The sequence below is a fragment of the Anas platyrhynchos genome, chromosome 4 (assembly GCF_047663525.1).
Source record: "Anas platyrhynchos isolate ZD024472 breed Pekin duck chromosome 4, IASCAAS_PekinDuck_T2T, whole genome shotgun sequence".
Classification (NCBI taxonomy): domain Eukaryota; kingdom Metazoa; phylum Chordata; class Aves; order Anseriformes; family Anatidae; genus Anas; species Anas platyrhynchos.
In genome coordinates this window covers 78,301,104-78,327,616 of record NC_092590.1, presented here as the reverse complement: position 1 = coordinate 78,327,616, position 26,513 = coordinate 78,301,104, and the positions used below count along the sequence as shown (strand labels likewise).

General features: G+C 48.1%; 1 protein-coding gene across 11 annotated transcripts in view; it reads right to left on the bottom strand.

Moving 5' to 3' along the window:
- The window catches only part of EXOC6B (exocyst complex component 6B), a 266,579-nt gene that overhangs the window by 87,234 nt on the left and 152,832 nt on the right, over nt 1-26,513 (bottom strand). For 7 of the 11 annotated variants that reach the window (XM_072037927.1, XM_072037928.1, XM_038177996.2 and 4 more), the window contains 11 exons: nt 25,492-25,575; nt 25,274-25,320; nt 23,979-24,099; nt 21,448-21,519; nt 21,017-21,114; nt 20,414-20,519; nt 19,131-19,240; nt 14,387-14,498; nt 10,529-10,663; nt 9,328-9,507; nt 4,407-4,436 (listed from right to left, as the gene is read on the bottom strand). In XM_072037927.1, the coding sequence (XP_071894028.1) occupies nt 4,407-4,436; nt 9,328-9,507; nt 10,529-10,663; nt 14,387-14,498; nt 19,131-19,240; nt 20,414-20,519; nt 21,017-21,114; nt 21,448-21,519; nt 23,979-24,099; nt 25,274-25,320; nt 25,492-25,575 (1,095 nt within the window). Of the gene's footprint in view, nt 1-466; nt 1,654-4,406; nt 4,437-9,327; nt 9,508-10,528; nt 10,664-14,386; nt 14,499-19,130; nt 19,241-20,413; nt 20,520-21,016; nt 21,115-21,447; nt 21,520-23,978; nt 24,100-25,273; nt 25,321-25,491; nt 25,576-26,513 lie in introns of those variants that run through there. The other 4 variants (XM_027455868.3, XM_027455872.3, XM_072037926.1 and 1 more) reach the window with 3 other exon arrangements.

Here is a 26,513-nt window from a genome sequence, read left to right as displayed (position 1 = left end):
ACTGCTGCAAGCAGGCTCGAGAAGGAACGGGGCTGTAGATGAGATGAACTCCCTGCAGCCACGGGGACAGGCTCCCCAAAGGAAGGCTCCTTCACCTCCACAAAACGACACTGAGATCCCGCACCAAGAGGTGCCAAGGAAAAATATGAAGCCCCAGCGACGGAGGCACCTCCGCAGCGGAATTAAACCCATAAATAAACAAATTTAAACCCATAAATAACCTGCGTTTAATGAGTCTCTTTATATGCACGCGAGAAGTAGCCGTAATTTTTCTCGGTGCTCTTTGCGCCACGCAGCCCTCCGAGCGCTCGGCGAGGCTCTCCTGGTCCCCATGTCCACGGGGTGAGACTTTGAGTTACTTGACACAAACCAGAGCCGTGGCCCGACAATTATCAGAGAGCAAAACTGGAACGAACGAGAAAAAATAAATGACATATTTCATCCTCCTCTTTTGTGGCTTTTATTTTCTTTTGTATTCGCTTTGGGAATAACATTCTTTCCATTGGGAAGAGTCTGATTTTCCATTAAATACAAAGCAGCTGCCATTTTGGAAACAAAAAGTTGATTAAACACAGATTTTCGCATTTTCTCCCTAACGTACGAAGAGCTAGAACCACGCTCGTTTCTGCTGATTTATCAGGGCAAAGCATCTGCCAATTACGGCAGCGGGAAGACTTAAAAAGAGAGAGTGCTCTTGCCTCGTCTTCGCAATATACTCCTAGCGGTCGTGTTATAAATAAAAGGTGAAAGATCTCGAGGCCTGGAGAACAGCAGGCTGAGCTGCTCCTCGCCGCAGAGTCCTTGGCACGAAGGGTTTCTCATGATCCATGCAGACCCCACGCCCGGGCAGATCCCCGCTCGCCGCGATGCCCAGCGGAGGGGTCGGCGTGCTTGCCGTGACGTACGGCTGCCTGCTGGAAGCGGAACGCCTACATGACTTAAGCCCCAGATGTTGAGCAGACTGGAAAAAAAGGATGAGCTCAAAACAACAAAAAAAATACACCACGCCACTTCCAACCCAACTGGGGAGGTTTTTGTTTCCAAGCTGGGCCATCAGAGGAGATGATTGAGGAGCGGTGACCGACCCAAGAATGGGGTCGACCAAGTCGACCGACTGCAAAAATGACTGGTAACTCGCGGTTGGTTTGGGGGTTCTTATTAGCACACCAGCTTCTCCTTATTTATTGCCATTCATGAAATGTGATGAAGGAAGACCAGAGCAATCATGAGAAACCCGGAAGGTTCTGTATTTATAAACACTTTGCTTCCTTTCTTGTGCCATACCTAACCTGGGCTGCAGGACGCATGGTGGGTGCCTCTCTGCGTGCCATTGCCACCAACCCCAGCCTGCTCGAGCGCTCAGCTGTGCTCAGCTCCAAATATTCCGCACAAATTCCTGATATTTCTCCGGGCAAATTCAGTCCCGGGGATCCCAGAGGAGAGGTGATGAGGAGATTGGGCTCCTTCAGTTGTTCTGCTGCTGAGGTGAGGCCACGCAAGACACCTGGGGGCTTCTGCAGCAGATGGGCGTAAATCAGCATTCCTCTGCACCCTCTCTGCTTGAGAGGAGTCTTCAAGACTTCAGGTTGCCAGTGCATGAAACCAGAGGAAAGCGTGTAATTGCAAAGTCTATTGTTTCACTTAAATTTGAGCCTAAAGGGAAAAAAACATACTTTAACTTCTGCTGGGGTTGCTGGAAGCTCTGCGCTGGGCTCCGGTGCAGGAAGCAGCAGGCGTGTTCGAATTCCTCCCGCCGAGGATGGATTTTCGACTGCCAAATTCCCCGTACCACACATCTGAGTCTTTGTGTATGTGTGTGCACGCAAAAGTAAGCATAAAATAGCTTTATAAATCTAAGTTTGTAAAATAAAAATCAAAGCCAAACACGCCAAGGTGACTACACAAAGGGAAGCAATTCCTAGGTAAGCGTGCACACCCTGGTTTAAAGGATTTATGGGACTGGGCATTTTAGCTTCAATTAATTTTCAAAGTGCTGAAAGCGTACAAGAAACCATGTAATTACAAGATAACTTGGCTTACCCGGATCCTAGTTAACTAGCGCTCCTGGGTTAATCAGAGGTCAGCCTTCTCCCCAGCCAACAACGCTAAATCCACCGTATTTGAGCGCTTTTGCTCGTTGCTTTAAAGCAACCTTTGGTTCTTGTTTCGAGCCCTTCATTTTTGGAAATATTTAGGATTTCAGAGACACTTGAGAAGAGGAGGAAGGTAACTCGCAGCCACCAGCCCACAGCCAGGCAGGCAGCACAGGACCACAGAGCCGAGCAGTGCTGCTCCAGCCGTAACCTCGTCTTCTCCCGAGCAGGGCACGATAATTTTAAGGGCATTTTGCCCAACCTTTAGGGTAAATTGGTCTCAGCAACCCCTCAAGAGGGTAGGATTATCTCTGGAGAGCAGAGGAAGCGCACAGAGGATTTTGGACACTGCTCTCAGCCCTGTCCATGTCTGCATCCCAGGCAAATCACTTTTTTTTATTATTATTTGGTTTTTGTCTGTATCTACTTCACCAAGACCCTTCTAGGATCAGCCACAACAGCTTCCCACCGGACTTTTTAAATGCTGCTACAATTGCTTCTTTGTGCTGCTACTTGGTGCGAGCAGATCTTTATTTTGAAATCTCTCCTAGACAGGCGGATCGGTGATTTATTTCCACCAATTAATACAAACTACCAGGAGAACAAAAAATTAGAGGGGTTAAAAGGAAAATTAGAATCTGTTGCCGTTAGAAACAAAACCAGCTCAGAGCAGGCCAGCAAAGTCCCACCATATAAAGGGATTACTCCGTTCCTGACCCTTTCCAGGGGACCTCCAGGTATTACTTTTCATTGATTTACCTTAATGAAACTAATGCACCCCTCTCCATAGGAAGCTGACTCCATAGCTGTCTAGGCACTGGATTCAATTAAAGAAATAAATACATCTGGCTTCTAAATTGTTGGAAGTCTTGGGAAGCCAGAGGCAACGCTACTTTGTGCATCCGTCCCTCTTGCGGTGCGCCCCAAGGCCACCAGCACACGGTGACGCTCAGCATCGCCCCTGGAAACTGGTGGACACGGAGGGATGGGGTCACAGAATCACAGAATCACAGAATTGGAGGGGTTGGAAGGGACCTCAAGAGGTTGTTGGGTCCCAGCCCCCTGCCAAAGCAGGACACCAGGATACCGCCAGCGAGCACGACGCATCCGTGCCCGGCGAGCCAGGATCCAAGTCGCAGCTTTGGTGGCATCTGGCCTCGGCTTGCTTTCAGCAGGCTCCTTCTTTCCAGAAATTGGCATTGATTTGAGACCTCGATGCCGACTCAAGAGCCCCCCAGGTGCCCGCAGCCCACAAGGACTCGAGGCTCGGCCATGCTCGGTTTCCAGGACAAGGGGCGCACGCACCCAACCGCGCCGCGACACGCCGACACCGCCGCGGCAGCCCGGCAGGCAGCTCGAGCAAAGAGCAGGGCTTGGAGGCGCAGAAGCAGAAGCTGGGAGCTCCACCACAGCACAGGTCGGGTCTCACAGCACACAACTGCAGCGAGCCGCCTCGTGTCGACGAGCACGAGGCGCTCGTGGGCACGTGCCATGGCTGGCGGACACGGGAACAGGCACAACACGGCAGCTCGAGAGCACTTTGCCATCTACCCCGCGGAAAAAAAACGCCTGAGCTTTCCTCCCGCACACGAACCAAGCAGAAACGACACCAATCAGAGGCGTTCGTTGAACCAGAAGGCAGGTCCGAAAGGTCTGCTCGGCTGTCTTTTGTGCTAATTGCCCTAATCCAAACGGGGCGATAGCAGCGTCCAAGAGCCCACGCTGCTCTCCGGGAAAATAATATTCGAACAATAGTGCCAGAGGGAAGGTTTAGCAGTCCCAGCATCGGGTCCGAGCACTTAGACCAGGAGGAAAATCCCCCTGGGGGCAACAGAGGCTGTCAGCTCGAAAGGGAGATATATGCTGAACAGAACCCAGGGCGCACGGGGGGGATTTACAAAGGTCTTTTCTCTTTCAAGTAGAGGTTGCAAATCCCATCGTGCTTTCCCTAATAGCAGGCACTGCCCCTAATTCCTCGCACATTTAGGGATGCATGGGGGATAAAAGGAGGTAGTTAAATGGGACGTGGTCCTAAAAGCAGCGATTGATCAATGCTACTGCAACGGCACGCTTGTGTGCGACCTGTCTGCAAGGAAATCTGCTGTCCCAGCCTATTTGTTCTACTGCTTTATCTCAGAAACCGAAAGAAAACCTGCGTGGGCAGCAGAGGAAGGGACAAACTTCCCCCCAAAGTTCGTATTTGCCTTTCCTCCCTTTCGAGAGCCACGACCTCTTCTGGTTCAACTCACCCTCTAACGCTGGAGGTGCGAGCAGAGCAGCCGGCACGCGCCCGACACAGCGCCGTGTACTCACCGACATTGTAGAGTGGACATCTACATCCCCCTACAGAGGACAACACAGGGAATTTAGGTCAAGTGCAGAAAAGAGCAAAGCAACAGCGAGCCAGGCAGCGAGGTGCACACCCACTGGGCGCCTCCAACCCCTCACCGCTCCGACCGAGGCACAAGCTGCGGCAGGAAGGAGTCACCAAGTGCCCCGAGTGCCACTTTTGCTGCTGGCCCTGATATTAAAAGCGCCGTGCCACCTGGGGCAAGCCACCAGCCCCCTGCCTCGGCTTTGCCACCTGTGAAATGGGCACGAGGGATGCCCACGGGCACACCTCCAACCCCAGTGTCCACAGATGTCTGCGCAACTCGCTCAGCTCCTCCAAGGGCACGGGGGTGTTGTCTGAGCACAGGCTGGATTCGTGCAGACCTACAGAACGTGTCTTTGGTGCTCGTACCACGTTTTCCTGACAGTTATTTTCCACTCCGTGAAATAAATGACCCTCTCTCCCCGTGTGGTCAAGGCTGGTACGGAGCTCGGGCTTGCGGTGCGTTTTTACCTCCGTGCACGTCTTTGCCCTTTCACATATTACGCAGGATTTGGCTTTTAAAAGAAAAACATAGGTAACTGTTCTCTTTAAAAAGAAAATAAACACTTTTAAAGCTTTTTCCACCAATGCAAAACCCGCTGGGGCCAGCGTATTTATGCGCAACCGGGAGGAGATGCCAATATGGTGAATAAGGCAAAATGTTCCAGGCGGAGCGTCCGCAGCGTTTGCGCAGTTCCAGCTGAAATCTGTGCCTGCCATCTGGCAAAAATAAGCACAAAGGGGGGGAAAAAAGAGGAAAAAAAAAAAAAAAAAACCCTCCGCAGAGAGTTCCCGCTGAACTGCTCGGGCCGGCGGAGGTTGGAGTTTGTTCGATCGCTGAAAGATTGCTTCCCCTTCCCGGGTCACCATCACCTCTTGACCTGCCCTGATTACCTTCCAAAGGAGGTTATCAAGATACAAGACTAACAGAGGATTAAAGGAAACTTAAAATAAAAACAAAACACACCCCTTCCCCCCTGCCCCGCTCCCCTCCCCCAGGAAAACATCCTTGCTTTGTTAACCTGACAGTTCACTGTAGGTGTTGACACAACCCTCCATCTTTGAAAAGCTTAATGTCAACAAATCAGTGTGTTTGGAGTAGCCCTGTCAATGCGATTTACATTAACTTGTCTAACAAGAAATAAAAACAACAATCAGCCATCAGAGACAAAAGGCTTTTTCAGTCATTCTTTTTTTAAAAGTGCGATGCCGAAAATGTTCATTTTTGGAGGCCGCGGCCCTCTGAAAAACCAGCAAAATGGTTTTTTTTAACGTTAAGGGGGGGAAAAAAAAAAGATATTTTCTTTTAAAGGAGGCCTGAGCATCCCATATTAATAAGCAGAGCGGCGGCGGCCGTAACCAACCCTCGCTGGTTAACGCAGGAAGAGGGCAGCCTCGAAGCCAAATGTTAATTCTGCTTTTATTTCCAGCAGCATGTTATTTGCTTTGAGACATTCGGGGCACTTAGCGGAGCATTTTCGAATTGTGGCTCTAAACCACCATGAAAAGCCCGAGCATGCACCAAAGCCCCGTTAACTTCACCATGAACTTTTCACCTCCCCTTCCCCGGGGCTGGCCGTCCCCAAGCAAAGCTGCAAAAAAAGCCAAAAGATTCTGGGGACTCCCAGGCTGAGGCATTTTCTGCTGGTTTTGGGAACGACAGCCGCCCCCCCGGCACGGGCAAGCAGAAGGAGATGCTGCAAATGCTTCTTCCCTGCAGCTGGAAGGGAAAAAATCAGCTCCTCCGATGCTCTAAGGGGAAAAATTAGGATTTGCACCTCCTGCCTGGACACTCAAGGAGGAGGGGATGCTCGGTGCCACTCCACGAGCCAGGAGCAGCTTTAGCCAGGGGTGTTCACCCCTCCCCGCAATAAATCCAGGAAGGATTCGGTCCTGTATCCCCCCAAGGGGCACAGCCGGAGCTTTTTGCTCGCTCAGCACCTCGCCTCCCCTCCTCTCCTCTCCCCGAGCCTCTCCGAAAAGCTGCCCGGGCACAGCCGGACCCTCCAAGGCCATTTGCTGGGCCCCGCTGCGCTCTCCGAGCCTTGACCCCGGGGAGGTTTCCTGCCCACGAGCAGCCCCGGCCAACACAATGGGATTACTCACACGTCAAGTTAAGCAACCGCCTGCATTTTTGCAGGATCAGGGCTTTCGGCTCTGTTATATTACAGGACAGAGGTTTTTGTTGCTGTAATTTTAGCACGGGGAACCGCCGACATGCCCAGGCCGAGTTGCTTTGATCAGCAGGTGAAGGGTTTTGTTTTCGGGGTAATTACTGTCGTGACAAAGGGCCGCCGAGCAGCTCGCCTCCTGCCACTTAGTCAGCTCCTCAGCCTGCCGCTCTCCTCCTAAAAACCTACCGCAAGGTCACCCGCCAGCAGGGAGCTCTTCGATTTGGTTAATGGCAGAAATTCGGAGCACGAAGGCACCCAAAGCAGCAGAAGCCAAGGGATCAGAGGGGCAGGCGTTGAGCACAGACCACTTCCAGGAATGAGAAGATGCTCCTCTCCCCAGGGACAGACAGAGCAGTCCCTTCCCTCTCCCTGTAAGCTACCCAAGTGTGGAAATCCCGTATTTTATAGCAGGAACAGGCTGCAAACTCCTCAAACAGGACAGCAGCTCCTTTAGGTTGTAATGTTGTGCTGCATTTGGGGCTGGATGTAGGTCAGCAGTATATTAAAGGCCCTACCTTGCCACTGGCCGTCCCACAAGGACTGACAATCCGTGCTTTTTGGAGATGCTTCCTTTCCCTCTCCAAGCCCTCTCACTCCTTCCTTCCTTCCCCAGAGGAAGCACATCCCGTACACTCGGTGCTTTCACAAACATCGCCTTCATTTTTCTGTTCTTGTAGACAGACGGGGGCTTTCCCACGCCTCGTCCCCTACAAATCACTCCGAAATGCACTCAGGTTTTAAAGTGCTTCTAAAGAAGTTGCCGGGAAAAGGCTCCTGAGCCTCACGAGAAGGGATCACCGAGGGAGCTGGGTACCTTGCCGCCAGCCTTTGGTTCTTCCTGACTCACCAAGGACCTGCCAGCAAAGTGCAAGGGATTCGTCTCCGTAACGCTCCTCTCAAGGCAGGAACCCCAAAATATCCCAAATCCCAGACCTCTCTCTCTCCTAGCAGCCGTTTAACCCTGATCTACAGCTTCACAAATTAGACCTCAGGCTCTGATTAAGCTGCCTGCCCTGTCTGAGGGCTGGAGGCAGGCTCAGTGCCGTGCGATGCTCCGAGGAGAGCATCTGAGCAGCCCCAGCACGTTACCTGGCTCCTCCACCGTGGCCAGCAGCCTCCTCACCCACTGGGTGCTTTCGGTGCAGCTGCGGAACAGAAAGGCTGCTTGGAGCCATCCCGGCTGATTTGCTGCCCTCCCGGTCTCCGAAACAATTTTGATGAGTTCAGAATGGAAACGTTAATGTTTAAGGAAGATAAATCACTCCAGGCCCGTCTCATAAATCATCGCGGGCTCCTCTCCCTATCCTCATCCCTCCCGTCAGCCACGCTGCGGTGCTGGGAGCTGACCCTCCCCAAATTGTTCTGCATTGGGGGGACAAAAAAAAAAACATCAGCGGGTTTTTTTCTTCACCTCTCTGCAGGGGAAGGATGGAGCAGGTAAAAGCTGCTGCCTGCAGCAGGGCTGTTTGGCTGCCTCCAGGATTTCCATTATTTGCTTGTGTAAGTAACCCAAAAAGTGGTTACCCTGGGAAAGCCGCTTTCATTTCTCTTTTGGTGGCTTCTCTAACCACTTTTAAGCAGAGCTCGCTTCCATCAGCTACCGAATCTTGCTGCCATGATGGAGAAGGCCAAGGACATGAACTATGTGCAAGTCTGCAAGGTCCTGCTGAAGTTTTGGGGCTGTGACACCTCCTGGAACAGCTCTGGAGGGCTTAAACATCCCTTCCAGTGGTGCAATCACCGAGACACAAACCAGCAGAACAAAGCTAAGAAGTGTCCTTGTGTATTATCAGCCTTCTCTTCCCGTTCATAGCCAAGCCAATAAACAGGTGCCCACGCTGTGTGCCATTACTCTATAATCCTGGGCACCCAGTAACAACAAATAAATAGCAGGCCAATGAAGAAGAAAGATGTGAAATTGCTTTTAGGACAAATACAGTGTTCAGAAGATTTGCTATTTCAACATACCTGCTGATTGAAGAGGCTCCTAAGTATATATCCAGACAGCTCAGAACAAATCTTGTTTAAAAGCAAAAAAAGCTGTCTGAGCAAAAATGAACTCCCTGATGGTTACATTTTTCCTACTCAAGGGGACACTACTCAGCCAAGTGCAAAAAAAAAAAAACAACATAAAAGACATTTTTGATCGCAGTAACAGCATAAACACAGGCATATTTTAGACAGCAGAGAAAAGAAAGAAACATATGCTGCCTTACGACGCAGAGCAATATTTTGATGTAAGGCATTGGACAAACAGTTGGAAACGTATCTGCAGCTCAAGTCATGCACACGCTTCTGCTGGGACCTCTCAAAATAATCGTGGAATGTCTGTTAAGCTGAAAGTTAACGTATCTAAAATGTAGGTGGGAGTGAGTTGTGATCCTACCTCTGCTGGTGGACTGGGAGGTTTCTTTCCCTCATTCTCACGTAAGTAGATTCACAAATAATCAGAAATACTTGGGGAGACTCTCACCAAAGCCTGCCTTCTGCTAACACATGAAATAGCTCACTTTAAAAATAGATTTGCTATTTCGTAACACTTGACACTTTGTCAGACAGAGCCAGCATAAGGCCCCATTTCCATCTCACTCCATGAGGCTTGAGCAACCATCACTTTCAGCAGCACCGTCAGGTGTCCGTGTGCTCCTTGGATAGAAAAAGAAAGAAAATTTGGGGGGTCACTTACCGGGAGGTGCGTGAACACGGCAAACGTGCTGCGCAGAAAGCCAATGAGGTCGACCAGGTAGTCACTGGCCTTGCTGCCCGGCTCCATGGCCATCCAGTCGTAATCTGCCAGCTGCAAGAACTGGTCAATCTTCTGGTTCAGGTTGGTGTAAATCTCTTCCTCAGCAGCGTGGCGGGCATCCTGTGAAAGAAGGTGATATTGTATGGGATGGAGACTCCATACCATGCCTCTGCACAGGTGCTCCATGAGCTACAGGATGCACTGGCCCGAAACTTAGCCCTAAAGTAGCACAGGACAGGGTCTGGAGGGAACTACATGGTTGCAACAACCTCGGGATAGCTTGTGTTGGTGGGACTTGTGCTGCCAGATCTTCTGGAAGCCCAGAGCTTCCCTGCCAGAACAAGGATAGGAAAAGTCATCCTCAGGTCAAGTAGGAAAAGATGCTGCTGGATGGGATGAGGCAGGGAATTCCCTGGGGTCGTGGGGCTTTCACCTCCTGCTGAGTTATCCCAAGGGCAAACCTCACCTAATCAATTCCCTGCCATTGCTGGTGTCCTTGGCACTGATCCCATCTCCTGCTCTCTGGACACTGTGCACAATGCAGACACCCCATAATAACCAGTTATAGTCTTAGGACTTCATGTGAAGTATCTGAGGAGGATCCTCTGGGGTTAGGATTTAAAGATTTAAAGACTGAGAAATTCCAGCACTTTCTTCCGGACCTGAGTTTTAGCATTTCCACTCCTTTTAGTATTTAACAACACTAAAAGATGGAAAGAGGCAAAAATTTAATTTCTGAAAATCTATTCTCTTGGGTGAAAGGAGAAAGCTTGTGTTCATGGCCAGATGTATGCAACGCTGTATGGAGATCAAACAGCAAAACGAAGTTCATTTAAAAAAAAATCAGGCTTTTGTTTAAAAGCTGCTTAATCCTGCAGATAATAAGTGTTGCAGTCACAGCCTGTAAATTAGGGCTACAAAGGCTCCCGATCTCGACACAAGCAAAGCGTAGAGCTGCTCTGAAGGACAAGCCCAAAAATCTCGTCTGATGGCACACAGTTCCCAGGGTATGCCAAAATTACCTTTCGGCTCAGCTCAGCTCCCTCCGTCCAGGCAGCCACACACCCGGTTTGAAAACAGATCCTCTGAACCCAAAAACCGACAGCAGCTCCCCAGAGGAGCCATTTACTGGCGTTCTCACCTTAAAAGTCGTGGTCCCATAAAGTTTCGTAGTGTGGACAGTCTCTGGAAGTACGTTGGTGATATTGGTTATGAATTCCTCTAGGAACTTGCACGATTTTTCCAAATGGGTCGTGTTTATAATGATCTGTACAAGCTGCAAAGGTTAAAAAAAAGAGAAAAAGAAGTCTTCAGGAAAGGTGCTCCTGAAGCCAGGGAGGTGCCAGGCTGCTGGGTGCCAATTTCTAAGAACTTCTGGCATGAAAAGCTGACGCTGTGCAAACACACTAAGCTTTGCTCCACACTCAAAGGCTCCCCTCCTTTAACAACAGCAGAGACTTAAGTAAAAGATAATTTTTTTTTGAAAAAAAGCATTTCCCATGACAGCCACTCGTATCACAAAAGTTTTTTTTTCATGACTTTCCTATATTCAGCTGTCAGTCAGCTCTGGTTTCAGCACAGCTCAAACGCAACGGGCTTACAAAGAGGTGCCATGCCAAATCCCAGCTATCCCGTCTGCTCGTGAACCCTAACCAACCCGTGCCTTGAGTGACACCTACCAACATCACCCCAAGGCTTCCAACAAAGCCACCACAAGGTTTTGCTTCTCCAAGGGTGGTGTGGTGAACAGCAGATGCTGCCCTGGTACCTCCTTGGTTATCGCACCCACCATTATCTGCAATTTTCTTAATGCTGTCTTCTCATGGTGCTGCTTTGGGGCTTTAAAGGCAACTGCAGAGCAAAAGACTCTGCCGAAGTCAATCAGCGTAAAGGTTTGTAATCCAGAGGAAAACAATCCCAGCTCCCACTCAAGGATCGCTGACTTGGAAGCCAAACACATCGCTAATTCCTTAAGCAGGTACCTTTTCTTCTGTGCAGACTGCCGTGAATATTTTCAAGGTGTAACATAAGCCGTGGCGAAACCCTTCCAAAAAACATCTAGCTCAGATATCGTGCCAAAACCCTTCTCTTGCAGACAGAGGAGGCATTACAATGCTCCGGATTGACATAATTTAATTGCCGGAGTATGGTGTGGTAGTCTGCACTTACCTCTTCTAAAGAAATTATTTTGAAACACAAATCAGTTGTTTCTGAATGAGATGGAAAGAGGCAGTGCCGTGCCAGGCGGAGCATTGTTTCTTTTCTTTTCGCCTCTTTGATCCTTTCATGTTGAAGCACCGACCTGAGTGTTGCGTACACACAAAGCCTGCAGTAATGCTGCAGAGATTACAGCACCCAGCTCGCGCTGGTGCCAGGTGGCATAAGAAGGGGCAATGGCCACAGACTGGGAGGCTCAGCTTGGATATTAGGAACAAAAAGAGTTGTTAAGAATTGCAGCAGAGTGCCCAGAGAAGCTGTGGGACCTACGTCTTGGAAAAATCAAGTCAGGTAAAAAAGACAGGGCTGACGTGACCCAGGTTTGGCAATAACACAGGAGAAGGTCAGACTAGAGACCTCTGTAAGTCACTTCCAGCCAGTGCTTCTGTGATTTCAGCCAGCTTTTTCCTTTACAAAATCAAATTACAATCTTTCTGAAATCCTCCTGTTTTGTACTTGGTCCCTGGAAAGCATTACACACATAACTAGGAGGGCTTCTCAGTTCTGAATTCCTTGGGTTAATTCTGTTCTTGATTTTTTGCCTTCTAAAAAGTCCTCATTTATTTGCTTTTCCTTATGTCAGCCCTTACGTCACAATCGTGATGTATTTTCCTATAGTTTCAACTTAATTAAATATTAAATATTTCCAACTGTGTGAAATTCCTCCTAACCCTCTTCTCTGGTCACCACCATTTATTGGTTCAGATCAGCCATCAGACTCGGAGGCCCTGCTTTGATCCTCTTCCACCGCTGGTTATGAGCTTTCCTGCTCCCACCCCGCTTCCTTCATGTTCCCATTTTCTCGTGAACTCGGAGGGGTAACACCTTCTTGCTTGAGTATTCAAATGAAAACCAGAAAAAACAGTATCGTCTTTCCCTGCCCTTTTGTTAAGGGGTGTCAAGGTCATTGAAAACGCAGAGAAAAGGAAAATCTGCTGCTCAGCTGAAAGCTTGCTGCGCACTGAGACTGACGTCTCCTGCAGCAGGAGTTCTGGTTTCTGCAATTCATTTTTTTCATCTCTTGAGAGCAGTCCCTGGTGGTTAATTCAGGCTACCAGGTGGAGATGCTGCGTCTCATTTCATGTAATTAGGAATTCACAGGTTGGGCAGTGGTCTTGGCATCTTTAGCAGCGTGTGCCACTACGCCCTGCTAGATCAATTCCTTCCCATTCCAAGTGCACGTTTATGAAAAATTAATTAAAGAGGATAACTGACCATGATGGTTGGTACAAGGTCTTGCATTACCTTACCCATGGCTTGGAAGAAGAAACTGGAGCACCCAGGAACAGATAGAGTTGCTTAAAATTAAATCTGGGAAGTGATGGTTGTGCTAGGGACTTAAATATCTTTTGAAGTCACTTTTGACACCACGCCTATGCTTTCATACGATCTCTGACTCTCCAAATTGTCCTCTGATTCCAGTGCTCCACGCAGCCACGTCTGTGTCTCATCTTGTCTAAATAGGGAAGGATTTGAGAAGCTCGGAGGAAAATCACAGCGTGCTTCCAGTTGGACAAACAAGTCAATGGTTATGCAAAGAAAAGAGGCAGGAGGGAATAAAGATGCTCGAAGTATCTTTTCTTCAATTGAATTAGAAAAAATTGGGCAGAGACAACGCAGGGAGAAGGTTAGTGGTACCTTGGGAAGTGGTAGGGAAGAAGAGGGTGAAACTCTATAAATATGAAGAGAGATTCAGAGATGAACACCAGAGTCACAGAATCACAGAATATCTCGAGTTGGAAGGGACCCATACGGATAAGAGTTCAAATCCTATTTTCTCACAAAAAAATCTCCTTGCCTCCGACACAGATGAAGAAGCCACTCTCAGCCCAAAGCAAGGCATCACCTCCAGGTACCGCACACATCCACGCCGTCTAAACTGGGCAAAAGCAGCTAAGAGGAGTCACCCAGTTCGCCCTCAATCCCACGGTGGCCGCTGTTTGCAGCAGCAGCAAAAGGAGCATTTGGGGGATGGACAGTGCAAGGCACAGCGTCGCATTCCTCTTCGTGGAGGGAGCCCCTGGACGAGCAGGACGGAGGAGGAATTTGCCCCCAGGGAGCAGAGGGATTCCAGAGATAAAGGTCTGAGGATGCACCCTGTGCAACTACGGACGGCCATAATGCACTGAACTCTGAAATTCCCCCATATGGGGTATTTATGGTGTCCAGAGAACGTTACCCGTTCCTACAGCACTGTTAATTAAAGATCTGCAGCTGTACTAATACCTGCTCGGTTCCCAACAGCACACAGGGGTCCCACTAAGGGATCCAACCTGGCCTGGGTACCACACACCTTCCCAAACAGTTGTGACTTCTATGCCTTGAACTTTTCAGAAATCTGGCTTCGTGCACAGAAAAGTACCAATCTTGAAAAGAAAATGCCAGGACAGAGTTCATGCTGCATATATCAATGTGCTGGAACTGCCTCGAACATCTTTAGGTGGAGACCAGTCCCTATCCTCTCACAGCTCTGGCATTAAAACCACCCCAAAACCCCCTGAAGTCCTCTCTCCTGCCACTTCAACCCAGATATATGCTACAAAAATCCCAAAGGGGGGTAATTCTAGTAACAGCAGAAAAAAGATTCCTCCTTCCATATGTATAAAGCTTTTCTTGCTTTGCACAGCACTGCTGCCTAGCTTCTTTTTCTGTCTCCAACCAAATATTTCACAGAAATGCTCCAAACCAGCACCTCTAAAAGGTGCTGGAGTGAGCTCCAAGGGACCAAACCCCACTCTTGTGCCCTGCCCTGGAAATTGGTGTGCTCGGCTCCGAGTCTTACCTCTGTCAGCCCTACGTTTTTCCTCTTGATGACGTTCTGTAAACAGTTGCTCAGCGTTCGGGTCAGCAGCAGATTGGTCGATTTTCTAATCATATCATCGACTTCCGTGGAGCTGGAAAGGAGAAATTAAAGAGAGATTTGCAAAATGCTTTATCGCAAGGCAAAAAAAGAAACACGGAGACCTCATCACCTGGTCTGCTCTCCGACCCTTGGGTGGCTTATGCCTGATCATCTGTACATCGCCCACGGGCACCGACGTACTGATGCAGACACGTGCACAAAAAGACCTAAATTTCTGGTATTTTAGGATTTAAAGGCAGACTAATGGGGCAAACCTACATCCCTGCCCTGTCCAGGGGTGACGCCAGGGGACGAGTCACCCACGGTGTTAGCACGAAGACATCCAGCTGAGCTGCTCCTCCTTGCACAAAGCTGAAATTTTCCAAATTCAGATCAAAACCCGCACCAGGGTGGGGAGGGAAATGAAACAACTCGCTTGCCTTTTTTATTTATTTATTAATTTCTCAACTAAATCAGATTGTAACATCCTCGTGGCCTCTGCCAGGCAATTGCAGCTGCAGGATTGCTCAACGCAGGGGTTTGCCTCGCTGCTTTTTGCTGCAGGGACGCCGCCTTGCCCCTCCAAACGGCAAGGTGCAACCTCTGCTTTTTGAAGGAGGGTTTGGAAGCCGGCCCCGACGCAGGCTCCTTTGATCTGTCGTTGGCCCTGCATTAGCCCTGACACAACGGGGCTTTATCTCTGGCAGCGCAGTGACAGGCAGCTGACGGCAAAGAAAATTTCCAACTGCAAAGGCTGAGAAACATTAATAACTTTCAGGCTCCCGGTAAATCAACCCCGCGACCTTTTGCTCCTTATCCTGTTCTACCTGACAAATGGGCCAGATTACAAAGCAGGGATCAAGAGGAGAAACAAAAGCAAACCTTCAGTTACCCCACCGGCAGCGCGGAGCTGGGGGCGTTGCCGCTGGGGGTGCCCCCGGAGCAGGGCACACGGCTCCAAAATCCTGCGTGTGTTTAATGTCAGACCGGGCACACTGAGCCCAGCCCAGGGCCAGCAGCACCCGAGCCTTACTTATTTCCTTTTCTATTTTCTGGTTTCCTTACTATTTCCTTTTCTCTGATGTTTAAAAGGCTGCTTTTCAAGCCCTGCTCCTGATACCCACCAGCCACTATCAGAGCAGGAACAGCAGCTCGGTGGGATCCAGCTTCTGGATCCTAAACTCAATGTCACCAGCCCAAGTCTTAGTGGGGATCTCTTCTGGATCATCACCAACAATCCCTGGGAGTTTATTTTGCTCCTGGTTAGCAGGGAAGAGCCTGTGGTGGTCAGGGATAGCCCACATCACACCTCCCATCCCAGGGCTCCTCTGTGATGCGAGGTCCAAGGTGTTGCTTTGGGGTTTTTGAAAGGGTGGAGCAGGATGTGGGGGGAAGAGAAACCCAGATTGTCTCCGGTCCCTTCCACCAGACAACAGCACGGTTAAATCTAGCAAGGACGATAAAACCTAACGCCGTGATGATCCACAGACGGTAAAAAGGCACGAGAGACTTAAAGGACATGGCACAAGGGGACCTCGTGGCACTTGGTGTTGCCAGCACAGGGTGGGAACAAGCTGGAGAACAGCAAGGAGGTGTTGAGGGGGAACTTCAAAGCCCCCCGGCTCACAAGGGGCCAAAAAAAAAATAAATCTGTACTGGGAAATCAGGGAACTGGGGACTCACAAAGTCCCTGAGGATTTGGGAAGCGCAGGAGGCTGCGATGGGCCGAGGCTGAAGGAGAAGCTGGTGGCAGGAGGCTGTGCTACCACTGCCAGGGGTGCAGAACACAGCGGCCAGTTGGTTATTCTGGATGCTGCCTTCCCAGGAGATGAAAAACGAGTGGTTTTGGGCATTGTCAGCTCTCACCTCTCTCTGGAGGCTTTGTTTCCATCCCTGACTTCACTCGAAGGAATCGGCAGCGCCATCTCAGCCTGCAAGCCTCCAGGGCACAGACGAGCAGGGCTTAATAACACTACTTAGCACTTCCAAGCTGCATTTACCTCTTCAAAGCACTTCTAACCGAGTTTTCTCTGCGCACAAGTACTGCTTCCCCAGGCTTCCTGCTATCATTTTGTTAGTTGGCCACATTATCTAGAAAATAAAGTCTAAATTGAAGGTTTATGCCGGGGAGAGCAGCCAGGCAATCCCTGGGTGCCAGCAGAGCTGACATCTCCCAGGAGGTGCCCACACACCAAGAAAAAAAACTCAGGAACGCTCCTTGGAAAACACCTGATCATATCCAGAGAGGGATTTGACCAGGCACTGGAGCGTGCCCCTTGTTTCGAGAGAAAAGGTGCAATGAGGTGGCAACAAGAGCAGCCCCCGAGCCGAGGCAATGCTGGTATCTCCAAGAGGATAATTCTGGGTTCAACAGAAAAGCCAGATTTCCATTCTCAATAAGCAAAAAGAAAGCAAACCCCCCAAACAAGCAATACTTTTCACGCAGGCTGCTTGCTCTGAGTATTTGCCCCATTTCATCATCATTATGAACAACTTTATTAGCTAAGTTATTCTCAGCGCTTTCAGAATTGTACCCTAAGTGCTTTCGGGACTGCTGCTTTGTTTGGGAGAAAAACAATCAGAGCCCTGGTAGATTAGAGCTGACATCTCCCACTTCCAGCCGCTGCTTGCCGAAGATATCCCCAATCTTTAAAATGGGAAATTCCACTGGAAGCGGTGGAAGCCTTCCAGCAAGTGGATGCTTTTAAAGCCGTCTCCTCAATGGGCTCCAAGACGCGCTTTTTACCAACGGGAGAACTGTTGACAGGATAAAGGAGGTTTTCTTTCTCCTAATCAAATTAATAGAGCCAAACCAAAAGAATTCGCAACCCCCGTAAACGCGCGGTGAGCTCCAAATTTTCTTCAAATCCTTCAAAAAGCAAAACAAGTCTCAGAAGCGTATCAGCATAAAGGAGAACGCTCCCGTCCAACAAACACAGGGAGCTGGTTTAAAATAATAATTAGAAAAAACACGAGCTCCGTTTTTCTGCCATGGGCTCTGTTCTTCAGGAAAAGACCGCGGAGTAGTTAAGCAAACTGTCTGGGCTGGTGACAGCTGATGTCCCATATCCCATAGCAGTAGTCATGACCTTCAGGCCTCCCGTGACTGACGGGCTGACCCCAATCACTCCAGGGTGCAAGGTAAATGACAACCAAAGAAGAACAAGAAAGAGAAGAGAAAGAAAACTTGCTGCCGGCTTTGTAGCCAAGCTTCCTAATAAAACCTAATTCAAGCTGTCAGGGTGAAATGAAGAAAGTGTCAACAGGGGTTTTCAGAGAAATATTCCAAATGTTTGGCTAGAAAAGCCAAGAGCTCGGCTCCCCTCCCCCAGCCCCAAACCACTCCTCGAAAAGGGCTGGAAAATCCAATGTCGAAAGGAATTTTAATAACTTGTCTGGGGGGACCCCAGAGCAGGGCCCCAAGGGAACACTTTTCTGCCATTCCCTGACAAACCCAATCACCTCCGTAATGGTGAAGGGCACAAAAGTCACAAGGGAAGTGCCAACGGAGGGGCTCGGTGAAACCAGCAGCCGTGTGAAATCGGACCATTCCGGCGGCTTCAGAAACCGAGACATTTCATGGTGACCCATGGGTTAAGAGCCTTGGGAGGCACCGAAGAGAACAACCTGCCACCAGTGAAAGGCTGAAGCTGAAGGGGGGAAAAAAAGTCCCGTGCTTCCACCCCAGCTAACAGCTGCCACGTCCCGGAGAGGATGGAGAGAAAGTGGCTCTCAAAATTACCACCCCTCTCCCAAAGAAGATATTGAAACCTCAAAGAGCCTTGTGTAGGCACCAAAATATCTGGTGAGTCCCTAAATTACAGCCCTACCTTCACATTAGCATGGGGGCAGTATTTGCTGTCAGGCCATGAAGCTGCCCGGAGAGGCGAAACTCCACGTACAGCCTGGTGCAGCTCTACCAACAGTCAGAGGGGAGAAGGCTCTCAATATTTATTTATATACTTCTACCAAGGTAAAAACATTACTGGGTGTAAAAAGAGAGCAGCAACTTGCAGTTCCTGGCTAATATAGCTGTCTTCCACACACACAGAAGCAAAACCAGCATCTGGGAGCCTTGGGATGCAGAAAGGATGGTAAACAAAATATTTTTAAGGTTTAAAAAAAATATATATGTACAAATAATCTGATTTATCGATAATCTCCCGTGGGAAATAAGAACAATCAAAACCCCCAAACCAGAAGCCAACATTCACTAACACAGAGGGCAAATGAAAACCTTGAGTTTTGTCACCAATGCTCCTTGAGGGACAGGCTGGGGAAGCTGCAGACACGGTGCCAGGCGCCAACCTGATGGCAGGCGGACACCACGATCTTCCTTGGGACAACCAGATCCATCCATTCAATACGAGTGACTCGGAAATGTCTCAGAGGGAAAGGCCCTCTCTTACTTTATTGACCTAGCATGAGGCTTTTTATTTATTTATTTATTTATCTATCTATTTATTTATCTATGTATTTATTTTAAGACTTAGCCAGCCCTTTGTACAAAAAAGATGCCACCGCTCCAAGGAGAGCAGCAGCCACCTCCAACCTGGACAACGTATATCCAAGCAACTAAGTGGCATGGGTGGTTTAGGAAGAGAATTCATATTTTAACCATGCTGAGATCCTTCAGTGCCAACAACACTTCCATATCACAGCCAGTAGCACAATTGTCCCATACCTCAGGTGAAGGTCTTCTGAAAACTTCAGACAGGCGTAGATGAATTCCTTAATCTGATTGTAAACTTTAGGCACAAACTCAGAAAAGGGGAACTTCTTTGGAAATGGTTGCTGTAAAATACAGGAGAGAATTGAAGTCAAAGAGCAGATCTTTAAGAGGGAGAATCGCTCTCACAGCCAGCCCGGAGTGACGACTGCTTTCCAGCAACATGTTCCAAGCAGCCAAATTAATTCTAATATTTAGCTAAGTCCAGCAATGAAACAACAAGCCAGCATTTATTGTATATTATATAAACATTTCAGCCAAGTGAAAGACCAGATAATCACTTACAAATGGCACATGGGTGCATAAGGGATTTGGAGTCTGAAATGGGCTGGAAGGAGACTTGTAGCTAGAAGGGAGCAGGCAGCACAAAGCTCCTCTCGTTCCCTTTCCCAACTCCCTTACTCGTATGACAAAACCCTGTCAGAGAATTCCTTTATTTCCCACCACGTGCAAGGCGTTTTGCTTGGTCACCTCCCCAGTTACTGCCCAAGGTGAGCACTTGCTTACCACACCAAAAGCCCAGACGAAACAGATGTCCTCTCCCTTGAACCAAATTTTTACGAGCCAGCTTTTACCCACAGCACAGACACGGCTGGGAGCTGCAGAGCCTAACAGTAAGAACCTGGATCCCATGACACAGTTTTAGGGAAGGACACAGACTTTCTGAAATCTAAACACTTGACTTGGATCGAAAGCCCTCCCAGTCATAATTAAGTTCGCCAGGCTCGCAGCTCGCTGGCTGCCAGATGTGGAGCACAAGGCCAAGCATGCTTTTAAGGGACACTGGCTAGGTCAAATTTGGCTACACTGTTGGGTTTTGCAAGCACGCACTTTTACAAAAGCCAAGATATACCACCTTCTGTTTTCTGTTGGGCTGATGTCTTTTCTTTTTTAACTATTAGATTAAAACAACAAAAAAAAAAAGGTCAATAGCATGGTTCAAAAAATGGGACTAAAATACCAATGGAAGCAGATTTTTTGTCTCTCCCCCATCTACTGCAAGCAATGCTGAACTGCAATAGTACATTGTGATCTGAAAACAAAATTGATGAGGTATTCCTCCCCCATGCCAGAAGAAATGCAACACATGGAAAGTATATTTGTTCTTTTCTCTTTTTGTTTGTTTGGTTTTGTGGGTTTTTGACCTTTTAATTTCTAGTTCTCCATGCCAGCAAACAAGGTGTGGGGTTTTAGTGCATCAGGAGACGTGCCATGCTGGTTTCCTCGATTAAGTTTACCTTTTCAAGTTCTGCATCCTGGAATGGGAACTGTCCAACTATTTTCTTATACATCTCTTCATTTGTCACCGGGATGGGACTGTAGTTATCTGAATCAAGTATATTTCTGGAAAAGGAAAAAAGTTAGAAATGCAGGTACAGGAACCCTTCCTGCAAACAGAAACATCATTGATCTCTTCAGCACAGAAGCCAATGCTCTGTGAGACAGACCAAGCACAATTTTTCAGATTTGCTACTAGCTACGAGGCTCTTCATAAATACACGCCAGTCTAAAATGTGACCCCAAAAAGTTGCAGCACATGCTTTTTGCATCCATTCACCTACTGATTGTCAAGTGGGCTCAATAATGAAACTAAAACCTTGCCTCTCTAAGATGTTAAACCTCTGGAGTGCATGGATTTACTGCACAAATCTTACTGCACGCATGATCCCCACAACTGTAACGGGCTTTCCCTGGTCCAAGGAGAGCCCAGACTGAAGTTTACCACTGCCCAAAATTTAGGCATGAACTTGCTAGTCTCTTTTTTAATGTAAGATTTTTATTTATTGCTTAAAACTGCTTTGTAAGGTACATCTCACGAGTTGGCTTAAACTGCTTCGTACCTGAAAACTCCTGTCCATTTCTTCAGCAGGGTTTCACTATACTGGTCTTGGATCTCCAGCAGCATGTCAAAGAGCTGGTTCACTGGGAAGCCATATCCCTGCAGTGGAGCAGAGGAAGAGAGCGACTACATCAGATAAGAACAAGTCACCAGCAGGGCGCTGAACAGCATTTTCTGCACTTAATAGGGAGCACATGAGCAAATTCTCCCCCAGTACAACTGCAAACGTGCACAGCGAAGGCAGAAGGGTTTAGGGGGTGATTTACTGAGGCGGTAGCACCAAGGGAGATTAAAGGCTTAGTTCCCCGACAAGCTGGGCTGTGCTCAGCGTGGGTGCTCAGCATGGCAGCTGATTCTTGGTCCTTGCCTGCGGAGCAGACCAGCCCGTGGGCTGCCAGTGGGCGCTGAGATTGCCAGACCACAGCCACCTACCTGGAGTGTGTCTGCAAAGAGGACGATGAGGTTCTTCAAGTCTAACACCAGGCTCGGGTCCGAGCAATAGGACTGCAAATAAGGGGGAAATAAAAACACGTTTTTAACCACAGCACGCAGGAAAATATTGCCCTCAGTCCTCCTGAGTTATCGCTCGAGCGATAATACGTAGACACACCATTCACTCTTAGGATCAGCTGCCTTTATCATGCAGCCCATGCCTTAACGTCTTACAGGGCAGGGGAAGGCACGCTGATAAGGGTATCTCTCCTTGTAACGCACTGCTCTTGAGGCTCTCCATGATGAATAAGGATCTCGGTTGCTCTAGAGATACCTGAAGTGTTTCTAAGATTACCCAGGAGCTGCTGGGGAAGCGAGAGGAGATGAAGCAAATCAGCGCACTGTCATGCCAAGAAGACAGCAGCACCTCATGTAATATTTAGTGTGTTGTGTCTAACGGTAATGAAGCATTGCAGGGAGGCATCCCCAAGCCCCATGTGAAGGCTGCATTGCTAAGTGGAAAGTTCAGGCTGAGGAAAAACACGTTGCATGCCTATGTTTCAGCAACATTAACAGTCCGAGCTACAGCACAAGTATTTATTGCGGGTCAGGACACTGCTTGAAGCTCAAGAGACACCACTGCACCCCCCGCGACAGCCCTGAGCATCACCCCGGAGACACCTTACATCACCCACAAGTCGTACCCTATCTGCACACCAGCAGAAAACCTCACTGAAATATGCTGAAATATGCAAAGTTTCAGACAGACTCTTACCAAATATAGAATCAGCGATCATACGCTGGAAAAAGAAACTGAGATTTAAAGTTCACTGGAAACTCAAGGAGGAATGACTCCATTAATCAATGTGAAAGACTGGAAGAGACACATTTTCCATTCCACTGTCCAAAAAAGAAAGTCAGAAAGAAAGATAATGCCCTAAAGCTATCAGAAGTGATAAAAGATGTCCCAGTCTACAGCAAGGAAGAAAATCCAGGCACAAGTTTGGCGGAGTGGGAAGAAGTGGAACAGCCTCACCAGCTGACAGCCTTCCATCCAGTCTCAACAGCAACATGGGATGGACGGCACTGGTCTATGGAGATGTCAGTGGTGACCACAAGGACAGCATTGAGAAATTGTGGCTAATTGTATGATTACTGGAAAAAAAAAATCTGGCGGCCACTTTGTGCTGTAAGTCTGGCATCACTTCAAACAACTGGTCGTGGCAACGAAGCTGGTAAAACTGACAAACAGAATGTTTGTGCTCGTTTTCCTCTCGTGGCTATTATGCCAGCAGAAAATTCTTCTAAAAAATAAACTACACCTCTGTGCTCATCCCCTTCTGTAAGATGGAAGCCTTAGAGGAAGGAGGTGGCATTCCAGTCACCAGAAGTGCTGTGCCATACAAAACCAGAGCTTCCCGGGAAGCCTCAGTGGTTGCTCACCCCATGAGCTCTGGGTCTGTAGCCCACAGCACTCCCACCTGCCCTGGTAAAGCCAAGGTCAAGGGCACGTAAATGTAAAACTCAGCGTGGTTTGAGGAAGCAGTACATTGTGCCTCCACATAGAAATTTTAAGTTTTTCTGGGCAGACAACAGCGACACTGTACTGCTTAGGTACCACGGGCATCCCATGCCACGTTAGCTGCACGTCTGCAACACCACGACCCCGCAGCATCCTCTTGCTTTCAGATGGTGCTGCCGTCCCAGGAGCAACAATGGGATTTCGATGATTTAGTATCTTGTTTTTCTGGAGAAAATGTCCCAACAATTTGAAAAGAGACTTAGGGAAAGTCATTAGCAGTTTTTCTTTTATGGCCAAACGCAATTTTTTCATCCCGTTAACCAATGGGGTGACTTTTCAGTAAGCTATGAAACAGCAAAACATTCAAGTGTTCCCAGCTGAAACAGTGCAACTTGATATCAGGTCATGCAAAACTGGAGGAGAACTGTACATTTTTTGCAGTTGGCTTTGTTTTTTGTTATTATTATTATTATTTTAGGGTTTTTTTCTTTGCTCAAGCAGAGAAATACCAAAGTGATAAGTAATTTTTCCAAATGTCTTTCAGTATTAAAGAATAAAAAAGCTAGTTAGTGTCTTTTCGAGCACAATGATTTATAGTTTGATAGCAATCCATTCACTGCCATTAATTTTAAAGGAATATCTAACAGGGTCATGGTTGAGCGTGCCAAATACCGACACTTTTTTCCCCAGTATTCCAGGACAAACCAACTCCCTCTGCTGGTGCTTTGCAAAAGTGAGGAGCCGAGTAACGGAAAATACTGAACCACTGCTTTCTTATTTCCAGTCCCCCAAAATATTGCAAGCTTGGCAGAAGGAAAATGCAGTGCATCAAGAGTCCAAAAAAGCCAAAGAAACCTTTTGGGGAAATAGCACTGTATCTTCCCTCTATTGTTTAAAAAAGAGTCATTGGCAAAGAGGCAAAACAAAGAAAACTACTGTAAAAGCCAGTATTTCCAGCATGTCAAGCCAAACTCAAGCAACAGCTGAACAATCTGGGGCTTTTACTTACTGAATGCGTCCTTAGCGCTGCAATGGTTTTTGATAACGCCATCTCCCACAGCTCATCAATATAGGCTCTATTTACCAAGCCCTGCGTCGTATGCAAGATGTGATCTTCAACTACAAAAAACCTAGCGGAGGGGAGAAAATGGCATTGTTATCGAAAGTTACAGGTTTCGAGACATAAGGGGAGATCTGCAAACACTGTATGTGAGGGACGTGCAGAATTTGCACTTGCACAAATCTCCAGAGCAAGCTCAGATGTGCAGTATTTGTTCCAAATATAGACAACACTCAATATTTTCTTCGCCTATTTTTAACAACGCGCTATTTTCTATGATGTTTCGCTGCGTTATAGCAGTGAGCCAAAGTCTGGTTATTCCTGGTGCTGCATCTCTGTGTATACACAAAGGCAGAACTTCTCCACCCTGTTATTTGAACAAGAACCGCTGATTAAACTCTGCCCCAGCCAGCAGCAATCGTGTTACAATTGGTTAACTGCAGGGAAAACACCTTCACTGCAGGGAAAACACTCCCTCGCGCCCCGAGACACCGCGCGCTCCCAACCATTTAGAGGCAATCAGTTCACTCCAGTGCCCATTTATCAAACAGGCTGCTCAAAAAGCAGCAGCGTGTTTCAGGGAGCGAGCGTCACAAAAAAACATATTAAACACTACTGCACAAAACCTCAGCTGTTTAGTAGGGAAAACCCAGCCCAGGAACCCGAAGCTGTGTTAGGAGGTCGGCAGCACACACTGAGCTCACAAGGGTCACAATTACAAGCTGAAATGATTATCATCAGTCTTTCCTGAAGAAATTTCAACCTCGTACCCTCTTTTTTCTAGATCAACGGTCTTAGGTTGTCTCCACTGAGACCTCAGCTGGTTTTGGATGACTTGTGTCACATTTGACTGCAATAAGAAGTTCATAGGAACAGAGGCAAAACAGTCACTTGAGAATCACCTCCTTTAGCACGAAAATAAGAAAATAATTATCAAATATTAAAGAATAATTAAGGCAGAGGGCCTATTCACCTCATTAGTGGGGCAAGTAGCTGCACATAGTCCACAGAGCCTATTTTCCCTCAAATTCCCAGAAATGTGCTTGCTGGTGCAAGAGCTGACAGGTTCCTCAGCGCTCACACCAGCGACACAGCAAAGTTCACCAAGCTCTTTTCCTGGTTGGGCTCCCTTGAAGGGCTGTCAAAAAAAAATCAGTATTTCCTCCTCTCCCTTTCTTTCTGGGCTACTCAGCAACACAGTGCACACATATTTAGCAAGCGTGTGTATAAAAAAGGATACCTACCCTACAATTTGATTAAAATACTTCCTGTAGCCATCTAAAGTTTCATGCTGAAAAAAAAAAAGAAAAGAAAAAAGTGAGCAAAAATTAAAACAAAGAAGGACAGCAAAAAGGGAAACAAATAAGAGACCACCCACAAGGAACAATGTGCACAGAGACAACCCTCAGCTCCTTTATTAGGCGGAGCAGCCCTGACCACTGAAGGCAGGGGACGATCGTACCATGTTGGAAGGAGGCTGCAGGACCAATCTGGCTTGTTTTCTTCTCTGCTTCCTGTAGTAGTTCTCAAAGGTTTCTTGGGCACCCTGGAAAACAGAGCAGACGAATTCAATTAGGCAGCCTTCGCACTAATCGCTGAATTACACATAAAACACACCGCATCAAAGATGCGAATCACACTTTCCTCCTGCATACCTGTGTAACATTTTCCTGCTAAATAATCCACATACCTGATGAAAAAGAATTTTACAGTAAACACTGAGTGAAAAAAAAACAAGTGTCCAGGTACCTGAGTATCTGGTGAGCATTTCTGGATCCATTTTCCAGTATCACTGGGCATATTTGGCACATTGGTGCCAGCATCAACCCACTTCTCTACCAAACCATAACACGGACAAACATCAGATTTACTTAACCATGGGGACAGTGAAACAACCAGATTTCTACTGCAGAAAATATAAAGAGGGGACAAACAATGCCAGAAGGAGTGGCAGAAATTCTAGCCCTGGCTCCCAGGTGCAGAATGATGCAAAGCCCCACGCGTCAGAGAATTTAACAGAAACATACTTGTGTGGGTAGTATCAATTTTATTAGAGTAGTCAGCATATGAAGAAAAAAGTAGATTTTTTTTGAGCTCTTCCTCTCCCATTTTTACCGTGCCTCACCCCGCATGGGGTCTGAGGCTCCAGATGAGAGCCGGTTACTCCCAAAACCCAAACACCCAAGCTCCCCTCCACGAGCACTGCCCACCTACACCCAGCAGGGCAGAGGGGGCCCGGCCACGTGGCTGGTGGTTGAAGCCGCTCCTTTGTAGGTGGTTTGGTTTTACCAACCCGAGCTACATCTGAGCATCCCCGCCCAGGCACGGCAAAGCAACCGAGAGGATCCTCAAATGCCATCTACCTGCTGAACCGTTCAGACGTCCGCCTACCGCCCAGGTCCCCTAGGCTATGTAAAACCTTGCTGTTTTATCCCTGCCTGTTCCTCCCTCCCCCACGCCCGCCCTGTTTTATGTCTGAAATTG